The 15416-nt window shown below is 42.0% G+C and overlaps 1 protein-coding gene across 1 annotated transcript in view; it reads left to right on the forward strand.

Annotated features, from left to right (window-relative positions):
- Positions 1-7554: 7554 nt before the first annotated feature.
- Positions 7555-15416, forward strand: part of SLC7A8 (solute carrier family 7 member 8) — a 51102-nt gene continuing 43240 nt past the window's right edge. The window contains exon 1 of the mRNA XM_004474547.4: positions 7555-8714. Coding sequence (XP_004474604.1) covers positions 8564-8714 — 151 coding nt within the window. The 5' untranslated portion in view covers positions 7555-8563. The remainder of the gene's footprint in view (positions 8715-15416) is intronic.

Below are 15416 nucleotides of genomic sequence, written 5' to 3' on the forward strand. Positions count from 1 at the left end.
AAATCAAGATGTCATATTAATTCATCCATAAATATGTTAGCATATATCTCTAAAAGATAAGTACTATGTAATCATAACCACAATAACGTTACCCCACCTAAAAAACAAACAACAAAACCCTAATCTGGAACTTATATCCTAATAGGAGAGACAAACAAGGAATAAACAAACAATCATGTTAGGAATAACAGGTATTATAAAATGTCCGGGTGACAGGCTAGAGATTGATTTTCTATTGTGTAGTCAGAGGAGTCCTGTCCGAGGAGATAACATTTGCTGAAGGATACGAAAGATATGAGGGAGCAAGACTTGCGACTGCCTGTTGGGAAGAAGAGTGCAAAGCCCTTAGGCAGAGCTTTGTTTTGCAGTGGTAAGGATGCCTATGAAGCTGCAAGGAGTAAGTGAAAGGAAGAACTGGAGGATATGGTTTTGGAGTGGTCACCAGGGGCCATGATAAAGAAGATCTCAGATCTGATGCCAGTTGGGTGGCAGGGGCAGCCTCTGGAGGATTTTGAGCAGGGGAGTAACATGACCTGATTTATGATTATAAAGGTTCACTCTAGCTGCTGTTGTTTTGGGTTTTTTTTAAAGATTTATTTTTATTTATCTCTCTCCCCCTTCTCCCGTTGTCTGCTCTTTGTATCCATTTGCTGTGTGTTCTTCTGTGTCCATCTGCATTCTTGTCATGCAGGACCAGGAAACTGTTTTGCTTTTTTGTTGTGTCATCTTGCTGTGTCAGCTCTCTGTGGTGTGCAGCACCACTCCTGGGCAGGCTGCGCTTTTTCTGCATGGGGTGGCTCTCCTTGCAGGGCTCACTACTTGAGTGTGGGATTCCCCTATGCAGGGGTCATCTCTGCATGGTACAGCACTCCTTGTGCATGGCAGTGCTATGCATGGACCCGGAGGCCTTGGGTATCAAACCCTGGACCCTCCATATGGTAGGCAGATGCTCTATCAGTTGAGCCACAACCACTTCCCTAGCTGCTGTGTTAAGAATAGAGAGCAGGGGAAGCAGATGTGGCTCAAGCAATTGGGCTCCCATCTACCATATGGGAGGTCCTGGGTTCAGTTCCTGGGGCCTCCTGGTGAAGGCGAGCTGGCCCATGCAGAGAGCTTACACAACAAGATGATGCAATGAAAAAAAGACACAGAGGAAAGACAATGAGAGACACAACAGACCAGGGAGCTGAGGTGGCTCAAGCAATTGAGTTCCTCTCTCCCAGGATAGAAGAACTCCTCGGAAGGTCCCAGGACTGGCTCCTGGTTCCTCCTAAAGAGAAGACAAGAAGAGGAGACAAGCGAACACAGAATAACATGCAGCAAATGGACAGAGAGCAGACAACAAGCACAGGCAGTGGTGGTGGGGTAGAATAAATAAGATAAAATAATCTTTTAAAAAAATAGATAGTAGGAAAACATCTGTATAGAAACAGGGAGACCAATTAGAAGGTTAACAAAATAGTCCAGGTGAGAACTGATAGTGATGAACTAAGGTAGTAGCAGTGGAGATGGTAAGATGTGATTCATTTCTAGATATGATGTGAAGTTAGAATAAACAGGATTTGCTGACAAACCAGATATAGGGTATGTGAGAAAGAGATAAGCCAAGGTTGACTCCAAGATATTTGGCGTGACCAACTAGTGCTATTTACCAAAGTGGGAAATATGGGGAAGAGCAAGTTTAGAGAGGGAGGCCCGCACACTCTTTTGGCTATATTAAGTTTAAGATACCTATTAAACTATGCAAATGGAGACATCAAATAGGCAGTCAGATTGCTGACTCTAGAGTTTACGGGAGAGATGAGGGCTGGATCTATAAATTTGGAAAATATCAGTGTATAGACACTACCAAAAGCCATGTGCCTAGAGGAAATCACCCAAGTAGTGACTTAGGATGAAGAAAACAAAAAATCAGGAAGAGAAAAGGATCCAGCATAGAACCCAGAGAAGAGGTCAGTGAGGTGGGGAAGAGCCAGGACAGTGGGGGTGAAGCTATTAAATGGCTTGCTTTCATGCTGCTGTGAGATTGACAAGATGACAAGATTGACAAGATGAAGACTCAGAAATGACTGGATTGGACTAGGTGGTGGTCATTGGTGACCTTGACAGGAATGGATTTAGCAAAGTGATGAGAACAAAAGCTTAAGTGTAGTGAATCAGAACATGAATGGAGGTGAGGAAGTGGAGAGAGGGGAGCAGAGAAGTCCAGTGACAGCAGGAGAGGAATATAGAGTTAAGGGAAGTTGTGCGAGTGTGTGTGTGTTTAATGGAAGCTAACATAGCACGTCTGTATGCTGATAGGAGTAATTCATAGAAAATACAATGATGCAGGACAGAGAGGGATAATAGCAAGAGCAAAGTCCCCAAGTAGGGGAGATGGGACAGGGAAACTAGTGCACAGTTTGGGGAGACTTATAGGAGTACAAGAGTGCATCCATTGCAACAGGGGGGAAGGCAGAGTATCTGGGTAAAGCTACAGGTAGACAGACAGATCCCGTGTTGTGAAGGAAGTGAAAGTTCTCTTCTTAACATTTCTATTTTCTCCAAGAAACAACAGGCAAGGATTTCAATTGGAAGTGAGGAGTGGAAGGGTGGGGTTGGAAGTTTGAGAAGAAGAGAAGTGGAAGAGTAAATTGACTTCAGGACTATGATAGGATTGTTGGGCAATGTTGGGGGTCTGCTTGAGATTCTGTGCTCTATAGTAAATGATGTTCAAAATCAAAACTTGGATTGTGTTTTTCTCCTCCTTCTACGATGCAGCCCCTTTCCAGGCACCAAGGGCTACATCTTACTATAATACAATTACTCAAGACATCAGTCAATTGGTAGTTTTTAAATTTATTTATTATTCATAAATGTACATCACCATTAATAATTAATTCAATCATCTCCATTGAGTTTCAGACACCATTTTATTTTTATTTTTTTAAAGATTTATTTAATTTATTTCTCTCCCCTTCCCTCCACCCCCAACACCATTTTAGGTACTGGGAAGACAACAGTAAATAAAATAGGTCTCCACCTTCAGCAAAATTATCTTCAAAGATATGAGGCCTCACCTTTGGTAAACACAATTCTTAGTGAAAACCAGTTAAGGGGTGGAAGTTTCCATATTTAAGTACTCAGAACTAAGTCTCCTAAATCTACAAAGAAGAATACTAAGGCCCCATGACGGGTTGGGCCAGCAGAGTTGTCAAGAAGATGCCACCTGCCGCAAGTTATGCATTTTTCTTTCCTTCACACTGGTGTTGGGCTGGCTCCATGGAATCAGGCCAAGTGCAGCAGACAGAAGAGTAATCTACTGGAATTTTTGTCTCTAGTGTCAGAACAAAGATTCATCATGCTCTCCAGAAAAGCATGAATTAATTGACCTTTGTAACAAAATGGCGTCTGCTTATAGTAGCTCCATCCAAATTCTAATGACTTCATAAACCCTAAAAGACACAACTTCCTTTGAACTTATGAATATGTCCAAAAGGCAATCAGAGCATGCACTAAAAGTGGCTTATTAACTGACAAGTTGTCCTCATTTTATTTTCCTTTTTCTTTCTGGCCTGCTTTGGCCTTTTCCTTCTTTTTTATTTCCTTCCACTTCTCCCACTAATTTTCATCTGCATTGCATTTTTTAATGAGGTAAAGATTCCTAGAACACTGGCTCAGGACTCCACACAATCCCTGTGATCCAAGTCAGTAGCCCCCGGGCAGTAAGCTAGTTTTAATTTAGAGTTTTCTTCTAGCTTTAGGCATGTAGATTCAAGGAAAAGGAGAGGGAAGCCGTTTTGGCTCAGGCTACCACATGGGAGGTTCCTGATTCGGATTCCCATGTCTTTTTTTTAAGATTTATTTTTATTTATTTAATTCCCCCCCCCCCCCGTTTGTCTGTTTTCTGTGTCTTTTTGCTGTGTCTTGTTTCTTTGTCCGCTTCTGTTGTCGTCAGCGGCACGGGAAGTATGGGCGGCGCCATTCCTCGGCAGACTGCACTTTTTTTCGCGCTGGGCAGCTCTCCTTACAGGGTGCGCTCCTTGCGCGTGGGGCTCCCCTACGCAGGGGACACCCCTACGTGGCACGGCACTCCTTGCGTGCATCAGCACTGCACATGGGCCAGCTCCACACGGGTCAAGGAGGCCCGGGGTTTGAACCGTGGACCTCCCATGTGGTAGACGGATGCCCTAACCACTGGGCCAAAGTCCGTCCCCCCCCCCCCCCCCATGTCTTTTAAAGAAGACAGTGAGCTAGTGTAACGGGCAGGCAAGTCAAGGTGATACAACAAGAGACACAAGAAGAAAAACCATAATGTGAGAGACAACGAAGTGGGGAGCAGAAGTTCCCAGTGCCTCCTAAAAGAAGACAGTGAGCTGATGCAATGGGCAGGTGCGGCGAGCTGACGCAACAAGAGATGTGGGAAGGAAAAACAGAATGAGAGACAAAGCAAAGCAGGGAGCAGAGGTGGCTCTAGTGATTAGGCATCTACCTTCCACATCAACAGTCCCAAGTTCAGCTGCCTGTGCCTCCTAAAGAAACAAGGAAGATGAACAGACACAGCAAGTGAAAAACAACAAGGGGGTGGGGAGGAAAAAATAAAATTTTAAGAAAGAAAAAGGAGAGTAGAGTGGGAGCGTGGACTGTGAATTCCCTCTCGGGAGTGATTTACTGACCTAAGATGCCACAATTCTGTTACAAAGAACAAGAATAAAGTGCTTGTCTGTTGGGTCCAGAAATCAAAACCAGGAATGGAATGGTTGTGCTCCATTCCTTTGTATTAATAGACACTTCAGACCCGTTGTTTCAAAAAAGGAACACTGAAATTTGACTGAATTTTTATTTAACTGTTATCCAAGCCGCACGTCTCCCTGCCACATCCCTCTTTGCACAGTAGGTGTCAGCCACACACAGCCATTCTCTTCCTAAATCCTTATTGGTGAGAAAACGACCCTTTCACCCACTTTCACTAATTAAAGGGATCAATTGTCTTCCCATCTTAAACACACAAAACAACTGTAAACAGTCACTCAGGTACTAGAAACAGAGTTGTACTAAAGTACTAGTCTACTTGGAAATGGTCAAATGGAAGATTGTGTGAAAGCTGTGGCAATTGGGGAAGGGAAGCAGGGCTGATTCAGTCCTGTGGTTGTCCCTGAACAGATGTTAAGTGCTGGCATCAAGGTGAGTCTCTTAAAGGCACAGGTTTAACACCAACTCAAGAAGATTTGGGCATAGCACTAATCAAAAGTCTTCTCTTTCCCTCAGGGAGAAGTTGACCCATCAACAAGTAGCTAGAGTATCCCGGAATAAGCACTTGAAGTAAGCCATTGATATCCTGCTTGTCAGTGAATAGGTTGTTTTGTCTTTGCCCTCAGGTAAGATACTTCTCTGAACTTCAGCTTCCTGATCTTTAAACTGGGTAAAGTATCTGCCTTGTCTACCCAAGATTTTAATGAAAAAATTTGAGATGCTGTGTATGAAGCAGTTTGTGGACTGTGAAGCACTATTTAAGTGTAAAAAGTAGAATAAAAAATATAAAGGCAAATGTAGAATAGAATTACAAATAAAAAAGAATCCAGCACTCAAAATTTATTGAACTCCTTCAGTTAATCATTTTTACAGATTTTCCTCAAGGTACTATATCAAGAGCTTTCTTCCTCTCCCGTGTTCAGTGTTAGTTGGAAATTTTGACATACCTGCGGTTTATTTCACAAAACGATCCCAACCTGAAGTGAGCCACATAATATGAATGCATGGTCGCTTTGAAGGAGGGAAGGTTCCTTTACATTGTGCCATTAATGGACCATCTTAAGTCACTTATAAATTCCAAGTGCTAAAATAATAGAAATATTAATCTTCAACAGCCTCTTCTTTCCAATTTGGCAAACTTAGTACCACTGTATCACAACAATGTACCTGATCTCGGGCCCCCTCCCCCCTTAGCTTCTTAGTTTATAATTTGATATTGCCAAAGTTTACCATAGAGTGGTCAGTTTGCGCTGGTTTTGACCTCAAATTTACCACACTCATGTTTTATCCCATATTAACTCTCCATCATTTAAATTAGAAATAAAAAGTATTACCAAAAGAACTCACATGTGGGAAGTAGACAGATTGTTTTATATCTTGATGCTGAAATCTGAGCAGAAGTCTTCAAATCAGATTGCTTACAAATGAATTCATCAAACTTTCCCTCAAGGCTTTCTAATGTTGTCAAGAAAGGCATGGGGCAATTCAAAAATTTTTCATTTCCCATGACTCAGTCTTTCCCATAGAGTTTTGTGCTATATTCCTTGCCCCTCCTCTGTTCTTTTGTTGAAAATCCTTTCTACACCACACACCCTCCCTGGCCCCTCCTTTTTTTTTTTTTTTTTTTTTTTGCTGAGGCTTTCAATTTACTATATCTTGAACTGAAAAAAGAACGGGTTGAATTCTCAACCTTTGAAACCTTAGTACTTGCTGAGTGATCAGGGACAGAGTGAAAAGCCTGATCTGGAGGACTTTACCCATTTGGAAAAGCCCTTTCTTACTTCAATAGTTCACCCAGTCCCATTTTAAGGAATTATGTTTTTATTTTCCTCAAAATCCAAAGTCTTTTAGAATAGTTCCAAAAGGTGAGGCCAAATTTCCATGGATAGTGGTCAGCTTGGGGAACTTTGTGTTTTAGACCCATTCTACTTTTTTCAAATTATTTTTTATTTTTGTTTTATTTTGTTCTAGACCCACTTTTAAATCAAATAATTTTGCATAATAAATCTAATACAGGTTCATCTTAATTTTATTTTAGATTTATATTGATGCCTGCTCTATTGTTTCATGCTATTACTTCAAAGTACTTCACTATTATATATACCATCCCATGGTTGTTCTCACCACAAGGCAGCAGTTTCAGGGTGAAATTCTTTGGGGACACCAAGACACAATATCAATACAGTAATAAATTAGTTCATCTCTTACACCAAAAAGTCTACTTCATGATCAGAGGTGTTGATTATTCCTCCCATCTGCTTTTCAAGTGATTTATAAAGAAAATATTAGGAGCTGTGAAAGGCCCCAGTCAACCAGATTTTTGTTTGTTTTTAATTTTTCTTTTGTTTATTTTCAGTCAGATTTTGGGTTATTCTTTCCTGGGACAGTTTGGAATACTTTTGTGTTTGTCTCAGTCTGCTCAAACTAAATATGAGGTGCAAACAGGGAGGCTGCTACCTCTTCCTAATGATTGTTTCCTTTTTTTATTTTTATTTTTAGGAGGTACCAGGGATTGAACCCAGGACCCTGTATATGGGAAGCAGGCATTCAACCGCTGAGCTACATGCACTCTCCTCCTCTATGCTCTTCATAGCTCAGAATTATAGGAAATGAACCTCTTTGCCATTATTCTTAATTCTTTCCTCTCCCCACTCCCACCAGAAACCACTTCCCCACCCCTTTCAGAAACTTGTAGACTATGTATCCTTGAATGATCCGGACGTAAACATTTTAGTTCATTAGCTTGTTTATTTCTGGTGGCATCAAAGGTGTCTGAACAACTGCTCGCTTATTCGTAAAGCTCACAAATGCTGTATGACCTGTAACGTTATCCTGGCTTATGAGCTCTCCCGGAACGGTTGACATGGAAGGATTTTGCTTCCACCTCGTTAAGAGATAAAAGATGGAGAGAGATGATCACAAGGAGAAATATTTTAATCCATGTTTTTTTTTTCAGTGTTCTCTGGGGGCCGTGCTGGTATTTAAATCGAACCGGAGGGAGGAGACAGCACTCAGGATGGAGAGGAACCAGAAGGGGGGGCGGGGCCTCGCTCGGCAAATAAAGGCGGCGGCGGGCGGGCGGCGCTCACGCGTGGAGGCGCCCTCCGGCGACCCGGCGAGGTGGATCCGCCAGAGCCCGAAGGACGGGGATCGCGAGCCGGAAAACAAGGACGAGAAGCGAGCAAGGAATTAGAGGACATCGGGGGGAAAGCGCAAGGCAGAGACGGGGAGGGGAAAAGAAACCCACGTCAGGTGGAAACAAGATCGAGAGCAAACCGGTCGAGTCCACAATTTATTTTCCTGAAAGGACAGAAAGTACCTGAGGATTGCCTTTTTTTTCCCCCTTCAATTTATTGAAAGCTACTTTTATCCTCATTACAAAAGAAAAGGCTAAGGGGAAGTAAAGACAATCTCTGCTTATTTAGGGTGAGAGCTGAAGGGAAATCTTTTTGGTACGTCTGAAATCAGCCACGGCCCGGTACACAGAGCAGAGCCATCCTGATTTCTGAAGATCTGCATCCCTTTCAGGAGAATTCCAGAGGGAGTAGCTGGTACAGTTCTATTTTTATATTTAAATATGTGTGTCTCTGTTTTCCCCCGTTTTAACAATACTTTCCTTGTTTGTAAGCACGAGTGACAAGAAAGTTTCAATAGGAATATTTTCAACTTCCACTTTTATCTGCCTGTGTCTTTTTTAGAGGGTAGGAGTGGTCCTTATTTCGGAAAAGGACATTTTAACTTGAAAAGCTCTCTCTAAATAATTTACACACACACACACACACACACTTAGAAAGAGAGAGATCTTGTGGAGATTGAAATTCTACTAAGAAAGATGGAAAACGGTGCCAGGCACCGAAACAGCACTGAAAATAACCACCCAGGTGGGAGCGAGCCGGAGGCCAGCGCAGGCACGGTTTCCGGAGGGGGCGGAGTAGCCCTGAAGAAAGAGATTGGATTGGTCAGTGCTTGTGGAATCATCGTAGGTGAGTCCAATTCCCTGTCCCACCGACCGTCCCCCCCTTCTTTGCTGGTCCTGTTGTGGAACCTTAGCACCTCTCAAGCACTATCTTTCCTTCCCAATCCCCTAGAAAAGGAGTGTCAGTCCCCTGTGCTATAACCCAGCCCCCATGGTCAATTTTGAGAGGCATGGAAATGAACAAGAGATATATGTCATGCTTCTCTCCCTCCAAGCTAGACTTAAGGGTTCTGCCCGGTGTTCATAGCCTGGAGCAGATTGGGGATCACAAATCTGGCTGATGGACAGCATTACCTGGGAGCTTTTCAAAAAACAAAGATCTCCAGGCTCCAGACCTGGAGGCACTGATTCAGTAGCCTCAAGGTGGGACTGGAGACCTGAAATTTTTAACGAGCGCTCATGCAGCCATCTCCTCAGCAGTCTGTGCACTGGCTTTCAAGACGGATTTAGTAGATATGTTCTTATTTATGTTATATGACACTATGGTCCTAGAGGGTGTGTAACAAGAAAAATAGCAACAACCAATAAGAATGCCTTGAATTTATATAGCTTTTTCTATCTTATACAGCACATTCACTTTGTGAAGTAGATATGACAGCGCTGTTATTCCCATTTCTCAGAGGAGGAAATTGTAAAGCAAAGAGGAGACAGATTGTGCCTTCCTGTAAGGGTATAATGGGAGTTGAGGAGGACTGTTTGGGGTAGACGTGTGTTCCGGCTGGGAGGTGCTGAAGCTGGGCAGCCTGGGTGCCCCTGAGAGTGCAAGTGCAGGTCAGGCAGGACTGCCTTCTATAGGACAGGGGTCCTAAATTTGGCCCTGTCTCCAACAGCATATTCTCCTCTTTCCAGAGAAACCCTGGAGATGGATGGCAAGTAATGGCTCATCACTGCTCTCACAGGATGAGTTTCTTCTGTTGTCCTTGACAGAGGCTTTACCTTCTTCCCAGAGGAAGGGGTACAGGACTGTCATGCCCAGATGCATTTTTGTGTCATTGCTCCAGGGTTCTTTTGTGAAGGCTTAGTGTGTCCTGGTGCCCATGAACCATTTGCTTTGGATGCTCCCATGTCCCAGGCAGTAGAACAGAGTCTTTTTTGGCACCTGAGCAATAGTGACACTGGAGAACACCCTTGAAATCAAATAAAATCAGCACAGTATTCAGCTAATCCTCTTCACCTCTACACCCAGACTTCAGTGATCATACTATCTGTACTCTCTTTTCCAAATGGAATCCCATTTTATCTAATTCTCTGACTCTGGGAGGTTTTCCAGGCATCTACAGTTATTAGAAAGGTAATGTTATATATTAAAAAATTGTAGTCATTATATGAAACTCATTAACTTCTCTTTGTCTCTCCTACCCTCTATCTATATTGTTCTAAAAAAATAAGATCAGCAAAGCACTCAGTACATTTAGCACATGCTGATTTACCGTCTGTAAATAACCCAGAGCCTGTTACCTCTTTCACCAGTTTGATAGGATCACGCAGTTTCCTCCCAGTGAGAAGGTTCTGATTCATACACAGAGGTGCACACCCACATGTACACAAGCACACTCAAACCTCCTGCCTCGGAATGTGCAGGAATTCAAGGGTAGAGGACATTTTCCTACATATTGAGGTTGTTTGTCTCTTTCCTTAATGTTTTTTGACTATGAAGAAATGGGAATATTCAGGTGTCATAAGTACGATTTCATTTGGGTGGCTGTGACCACTGATATGTCCATAACCTCATGGAAGGCACTTCAATGTGAGAATAGTCCTATAGCTCCTCATGGTGTCATTACAATAACAAGAATAACAACTCTGGTGCTCTATGGTGAAAAGAGATCCTAAATATGTGATTTTGGAGAAATCACAGTGTGAGACTCCTGTGTGGTGAATAGACACTATCCTTCCTCCGGTTAAGCTAGGATTAGAGATGGATTTCTCCTCTGGGATGGTATGAAGGCAAATCCTTTCCACTTTGCCTCCTGGGTGGCTGTTGAGTTGCAGACATGCTTGCCCTCAGCTGCCCTGTTCTCTTTAGAGGGGTTTCTGAGTGGATGATAGTGATTCAAGTTTTCTCCCGACCAAATGCAAAAATAGAAGAACATTTTCCAGGCAGAATTAAGTGATCTGGTGTTCAACATCAACATTATGAAAGAAAAAGAATTAAAAGGTTAAAAAAAGGTAAAAAGAAAAGGAAATGTCCTAAGTGAGTCAGATGAAGAGGTATGGGAAAGTAGCATTTGTCCCAAATCTGTCTCACACCTATTTGACTTAGAAGGATAAGTTAAACTATATGTTTCTCACAAGTTCAGAGAGTTTAAGATTTATTCATTCATAATCATCATTGATGATCTAAAGTAGGAATTGCAGGGTGGCAGGTGTTATGGGAATATAAAACTAACTAATAGAGAATTCATGCCCTATAGTCACTTGTAATCTGATTGGATAAGTGAAATTCTTATGCATTAAACAGAGAACATAGAAAATTAATGAGGGAAGCAGATGTGGCTCAGGCAACAGGGCTCCCACCTACCACATGGGAGGTCACTGGTTCAGATCCTGGTGCTACCGAAAGAAGACGGCAAGCTGACACAACAAGAAACACAAGAAGAAAAAACATAGTGAGAGACACAGCAAAATGGGGAGGAGAGGTTCCTGGTGCCTCCTGAAAAAAAAAAGATAACAGTGAGTTGACGTGATATGCAAGTGCAGTGAGCTGATGCAACAAGAAACATGAGAAGAAAAAACAAAATGAGAGACATGACAGAGCAAGGAGTGAAGGTGGCTCACATGGTTAGGCACCTCCCTCCCACACCAGAGGTCAGGGGTTCAGCTCCTGGTGCCTCCTAAAAGAAACAAGGGACACAAACAGACACAGCAAATGAAAAACAATAAGGGAGTGGGGAGAAATAAATAATTCTTTAAAAAAAAGAAAGAAAATTAATGATATGATTTAGATGTGTAAGAGCTGAAAGGAGGGCAAAGTGAGGTGAAATTGTGGGTAGCACAAAGGAAGAGAAGTTCTCCCCAAGAGCCAGACTGAGAAGGAGCTTGAATGAAGTGGGGAGAGAGGAAGTGGAAAGCATGATTCTTAAACATTTTGTTGGTAAAAGGATAACGACTAAACTGTTATTTCCTTGAGCAAAGTTTTATCTTGTACATCTCAGAATCTTTAGTGTTTAGTGGAGTACTAAATGATTGTTGAATTTAACTGACTCAGACAAAAATCTGAAGATGGTAGTAATAAGAACCATTTATCTGAAGGGTTTTTGGGAACCTGGCTTGAAAACTGTGAAGCTAGGGATAATTTCATCAACCTGGATGATGATTGGTTTGTTTTAATTTTATTTTATTTTATTTTGTTTTTTTCATTTTAAATTTTTAGCATCACCTTTGCCCTAACCTAACCAGGCTGTTGAATTTCATGTACTTGGCTAAGGAAATTCAAAAGCCTATTGGCAGCAGATGAACTTAGATTTCACCATGAATGTGGAGTCCCCCCACTAAAGACAGTGTGAAGGAGCAACAAAATTCATTTATTAATGATACCAAATCTATTGTTAACAGCTGTCCCTATTAAATACTTTTTTGGGGGGGTGGGTACCAGGGCCTCATACATGAGAAGCAGATGCTCAACCACTGAGCTATACCTACTCCGCTAGACACTTTTATGCCAGGCACTAGTCCAGTCCCCTAACATATACTCTCTTATTTATTACTCACAATTATCCTGTATGGTATGCACTTATTATCGCCCCCTCCAGATAAGGAAATAGAGGCTCAGAAGGATAAATAACTTGCCAAAGTTCACACTTTAGAAAGTATTGGAGTCAGGATTCAAACCCAGAGCTTGTCTGAATCCTGAATCAATCTCTTGAGCATTATTCATTATATTTCTATTCTGACTCCCTTTTGCCTAAGGACCTGGCCTGAGATTCTTACTCAGTTTTATAGATGAAGCAATTAGGGTTGTGTTCCCAGCGAGGAAGTGTCCCAATGTTGGGGATAGGAAAAAGCCATGTTCCCTGGTGCAGCTGAAGGAAGGTTTGGGATGAGCAGAGGGGCAGCTCAGCTGCTGTGGGGTCAGGGTAGCACAGGCCATACTCCCATCAGCTCCCCCAGCTGCATATGCTGTACTTTCCTTTTGGACCAGGGCCCTTTCCAGCATGTATGTTAGAGGCACCCACAGAGTTCCTGCATAGTAAGTCTCTTTATACTAGTTATGTACTTAAGTATGTACTCAGAACCTGGGCCTGAAGGCAAACAGGCAGCTCCACAGCCTAAAGAAAAATGATCATAATTTGTCACCATTTTTAATATAAGCTATGCTCATGTGGGAACTTTGTATATTTGCCTCAGGGCAACCTTGGATGCACGTCCAGCTACTTTGCATCTAGATCACTGTCTCCCCACTAGCAGGATTTTTTGAAAGTTGTATTTATTGAGCTCTTTCCAAATGTCAGTTCCTGTGTTATAAGCCCTTTACGTATACTTTCTTATTTAATCCTAACAACAATCCTGTGGAAGTAGCTGTTATAAATATCTCCACTTTAATAGAGTCACAGAGCTGGTAGGTAATTTGCCCAAAGTCACACCATTGAGAACTGAAGTGGTTGGACTCCATAGCCAAAGCCTGGTGGGTATTGTGTGGCAGGGGAGTGGGCCATGGAGAAAGATCACCCTGAGGTTGGAGTTTGGCAAGGCCATGGTGAGTGTCTAATACTGAAAAAGTTGGGAAAAGCTTTTTTTTCCTTTTAGGATATCTGTCAACATAGAAGTATAACTGTAGGTATAATCATATTGAAATGGCAGTGTGCTGATTTGGAAAAATTTTAGGTCCAAAAGATCTTTGGGCCTGTGTGGTCCATGCCCCTTTAGAAGATTTTATATTTTAGTCCCTAACATGATGTATTAATTTCTAATCCCAAGGTTTTGTTTTCGTTTTTAACAACTCACATCTGTCTTTTATTGTATTCTAAAATGAACAGGAATCTTGATGTATTGAAAGAGTGCAAGTAAATACCATATTCAAGCAGTCACTATTTCTAGGCACATGCTCTTTAATTCTTCCCCCAAAAAAACCATGAAATCACCAAATACATCAAAATACAGTTCTGTTTTCACACTTTACATTCAGAAAAACTGACTAATAATTTACAATGTCATAAAGTTTCCATTTCACAGTACAAAAAAGGATAAATTGAAATTGGATCTTTCTTTTGTTGTTGTTATTTATGAAACTTTAGCCTGACCTGTAAGTCACTTACATGTATGAAAAGTGACATTGAACAGAGGGAGGGAGTGTCAAAATTACATTTGAGTTTCTTTTTTTTTTTTTTCGTTTTGAAACCTGGAGGGGTTAAGATTTGGTTCATACAGGACAAAAACATGTTTAAACTAAGACTTTCATTGTTCTCAAAGAAAACTCTGAGACAGAAGTGAAGGAAACCCCACAGGGGTCCCTCTGGGTTCTTGCCCGGTGCAGATGAATTGGAGTCCATACTGGGATGGTCACAAGAGAAAGCAGGTTTTTTTTTAACACCAGCGGAAGGAGGGGGTATCTGTGCCAAATCTGCCTTCCCTGAACAAGGGGGAGGGGGGGAGGGGGGTTTATGGATTCAGAAAGGGCAGGGTGGGGTGGTTCCCATCACAATGGTAAACATACACAAGGGTAAGCCTAGTTTTGAAACAACCATCAACAAATGTAAGGTCAGTTTAGCGCGATTTAGTAATTTCAGGTATTAACTTTAGGCTTTAATATACTTACTGGAAACATAAGAAAAAGAGTTTATATAGCATTGCATTGATCATAATTGTCAATAAGAATTGTCAATTCTTAATGTTTGGTTAGTTTCAGGCTTCATCTTTGCTTCAAAACAAATTGGGCAGTTTTGTTTATCAACTAAGCAATTAACGCCTACTTTAATGTTAGGTTATGGAGGACAGGACTGCCTCAGCTAAGACCCTGGTGTTCGCAGAAACCAACATGAGGTTGGATTGAAATTGCTGTGGTCCAGAAGCTAGCTATGAGGCTTGTCAAAACAAGTACCTCATGGTGCATAGAGAAAGGCACTATAATAGTAATAAGTAGCTACCATTTATTAAGCATTTACTATGTAGAGGTCATAGTACTTGATGAATATTCTCACCAAATCCCATGAAATAAGAACCGTTATAGAAACAGAGGGTTCAAATGGGTAAGTAACTCAGAGACCACAGAGCCAGGATTTCCATCCAGGCATTGAAACACTCAGCCTGGAGCACCCGGTGGCTGGGGACCAGGAATCCTGCTGTACGCTTCCCAGCTCCAGGAACCAGGGAATTCAGGGAGCAGTTTGTTGTGCCTCCTGCTGGCAGGGCTGAGACCTGTACCCTCAAAGAGCAGAGGTATGCAGAATGAGTGACTAGTAGGAGACACTTAGGGTTGGGGAAAGAAAATGGGAATCTGATGGGTTAATAAAAAAAAAAAAAGTGTCCCAGAGACAGAACCCAATAGCCCATTTAGAACAGCAAACACCCTTTTACTCAAATCAAATGACCTTCTCAGAGAGGCATCCTATATACAACTTCTAAAAATTAATTCAGTTTATTGAAGTGGAGTGAATCGTCTCAAAGTTGCCAGGCTACCAAGGTTTTCTGCTGTTCCTCTGAGGGATAATCCAGCAACACAGCTTCCTAGGAAGAAATGTCTCAGGAATTTCTGTTGTTGCTGTGGTGTTGG

Source organism: Dasypus novemcinctus, chromosome 3 (genome assembly GCF_030445035.2).
Source record: "Dasypus novemcinctus isolate mDasNov1 chromosome 3, mDasNov1.1.hap2, whole genome shotgun sequence".
NCBI classification, from domain to species: Eukaryota; Metazoa; Chordata; class Mammalia; order Cingulata; family Dasypodidae; genus Dasypus; species Dasypus novemcinctus.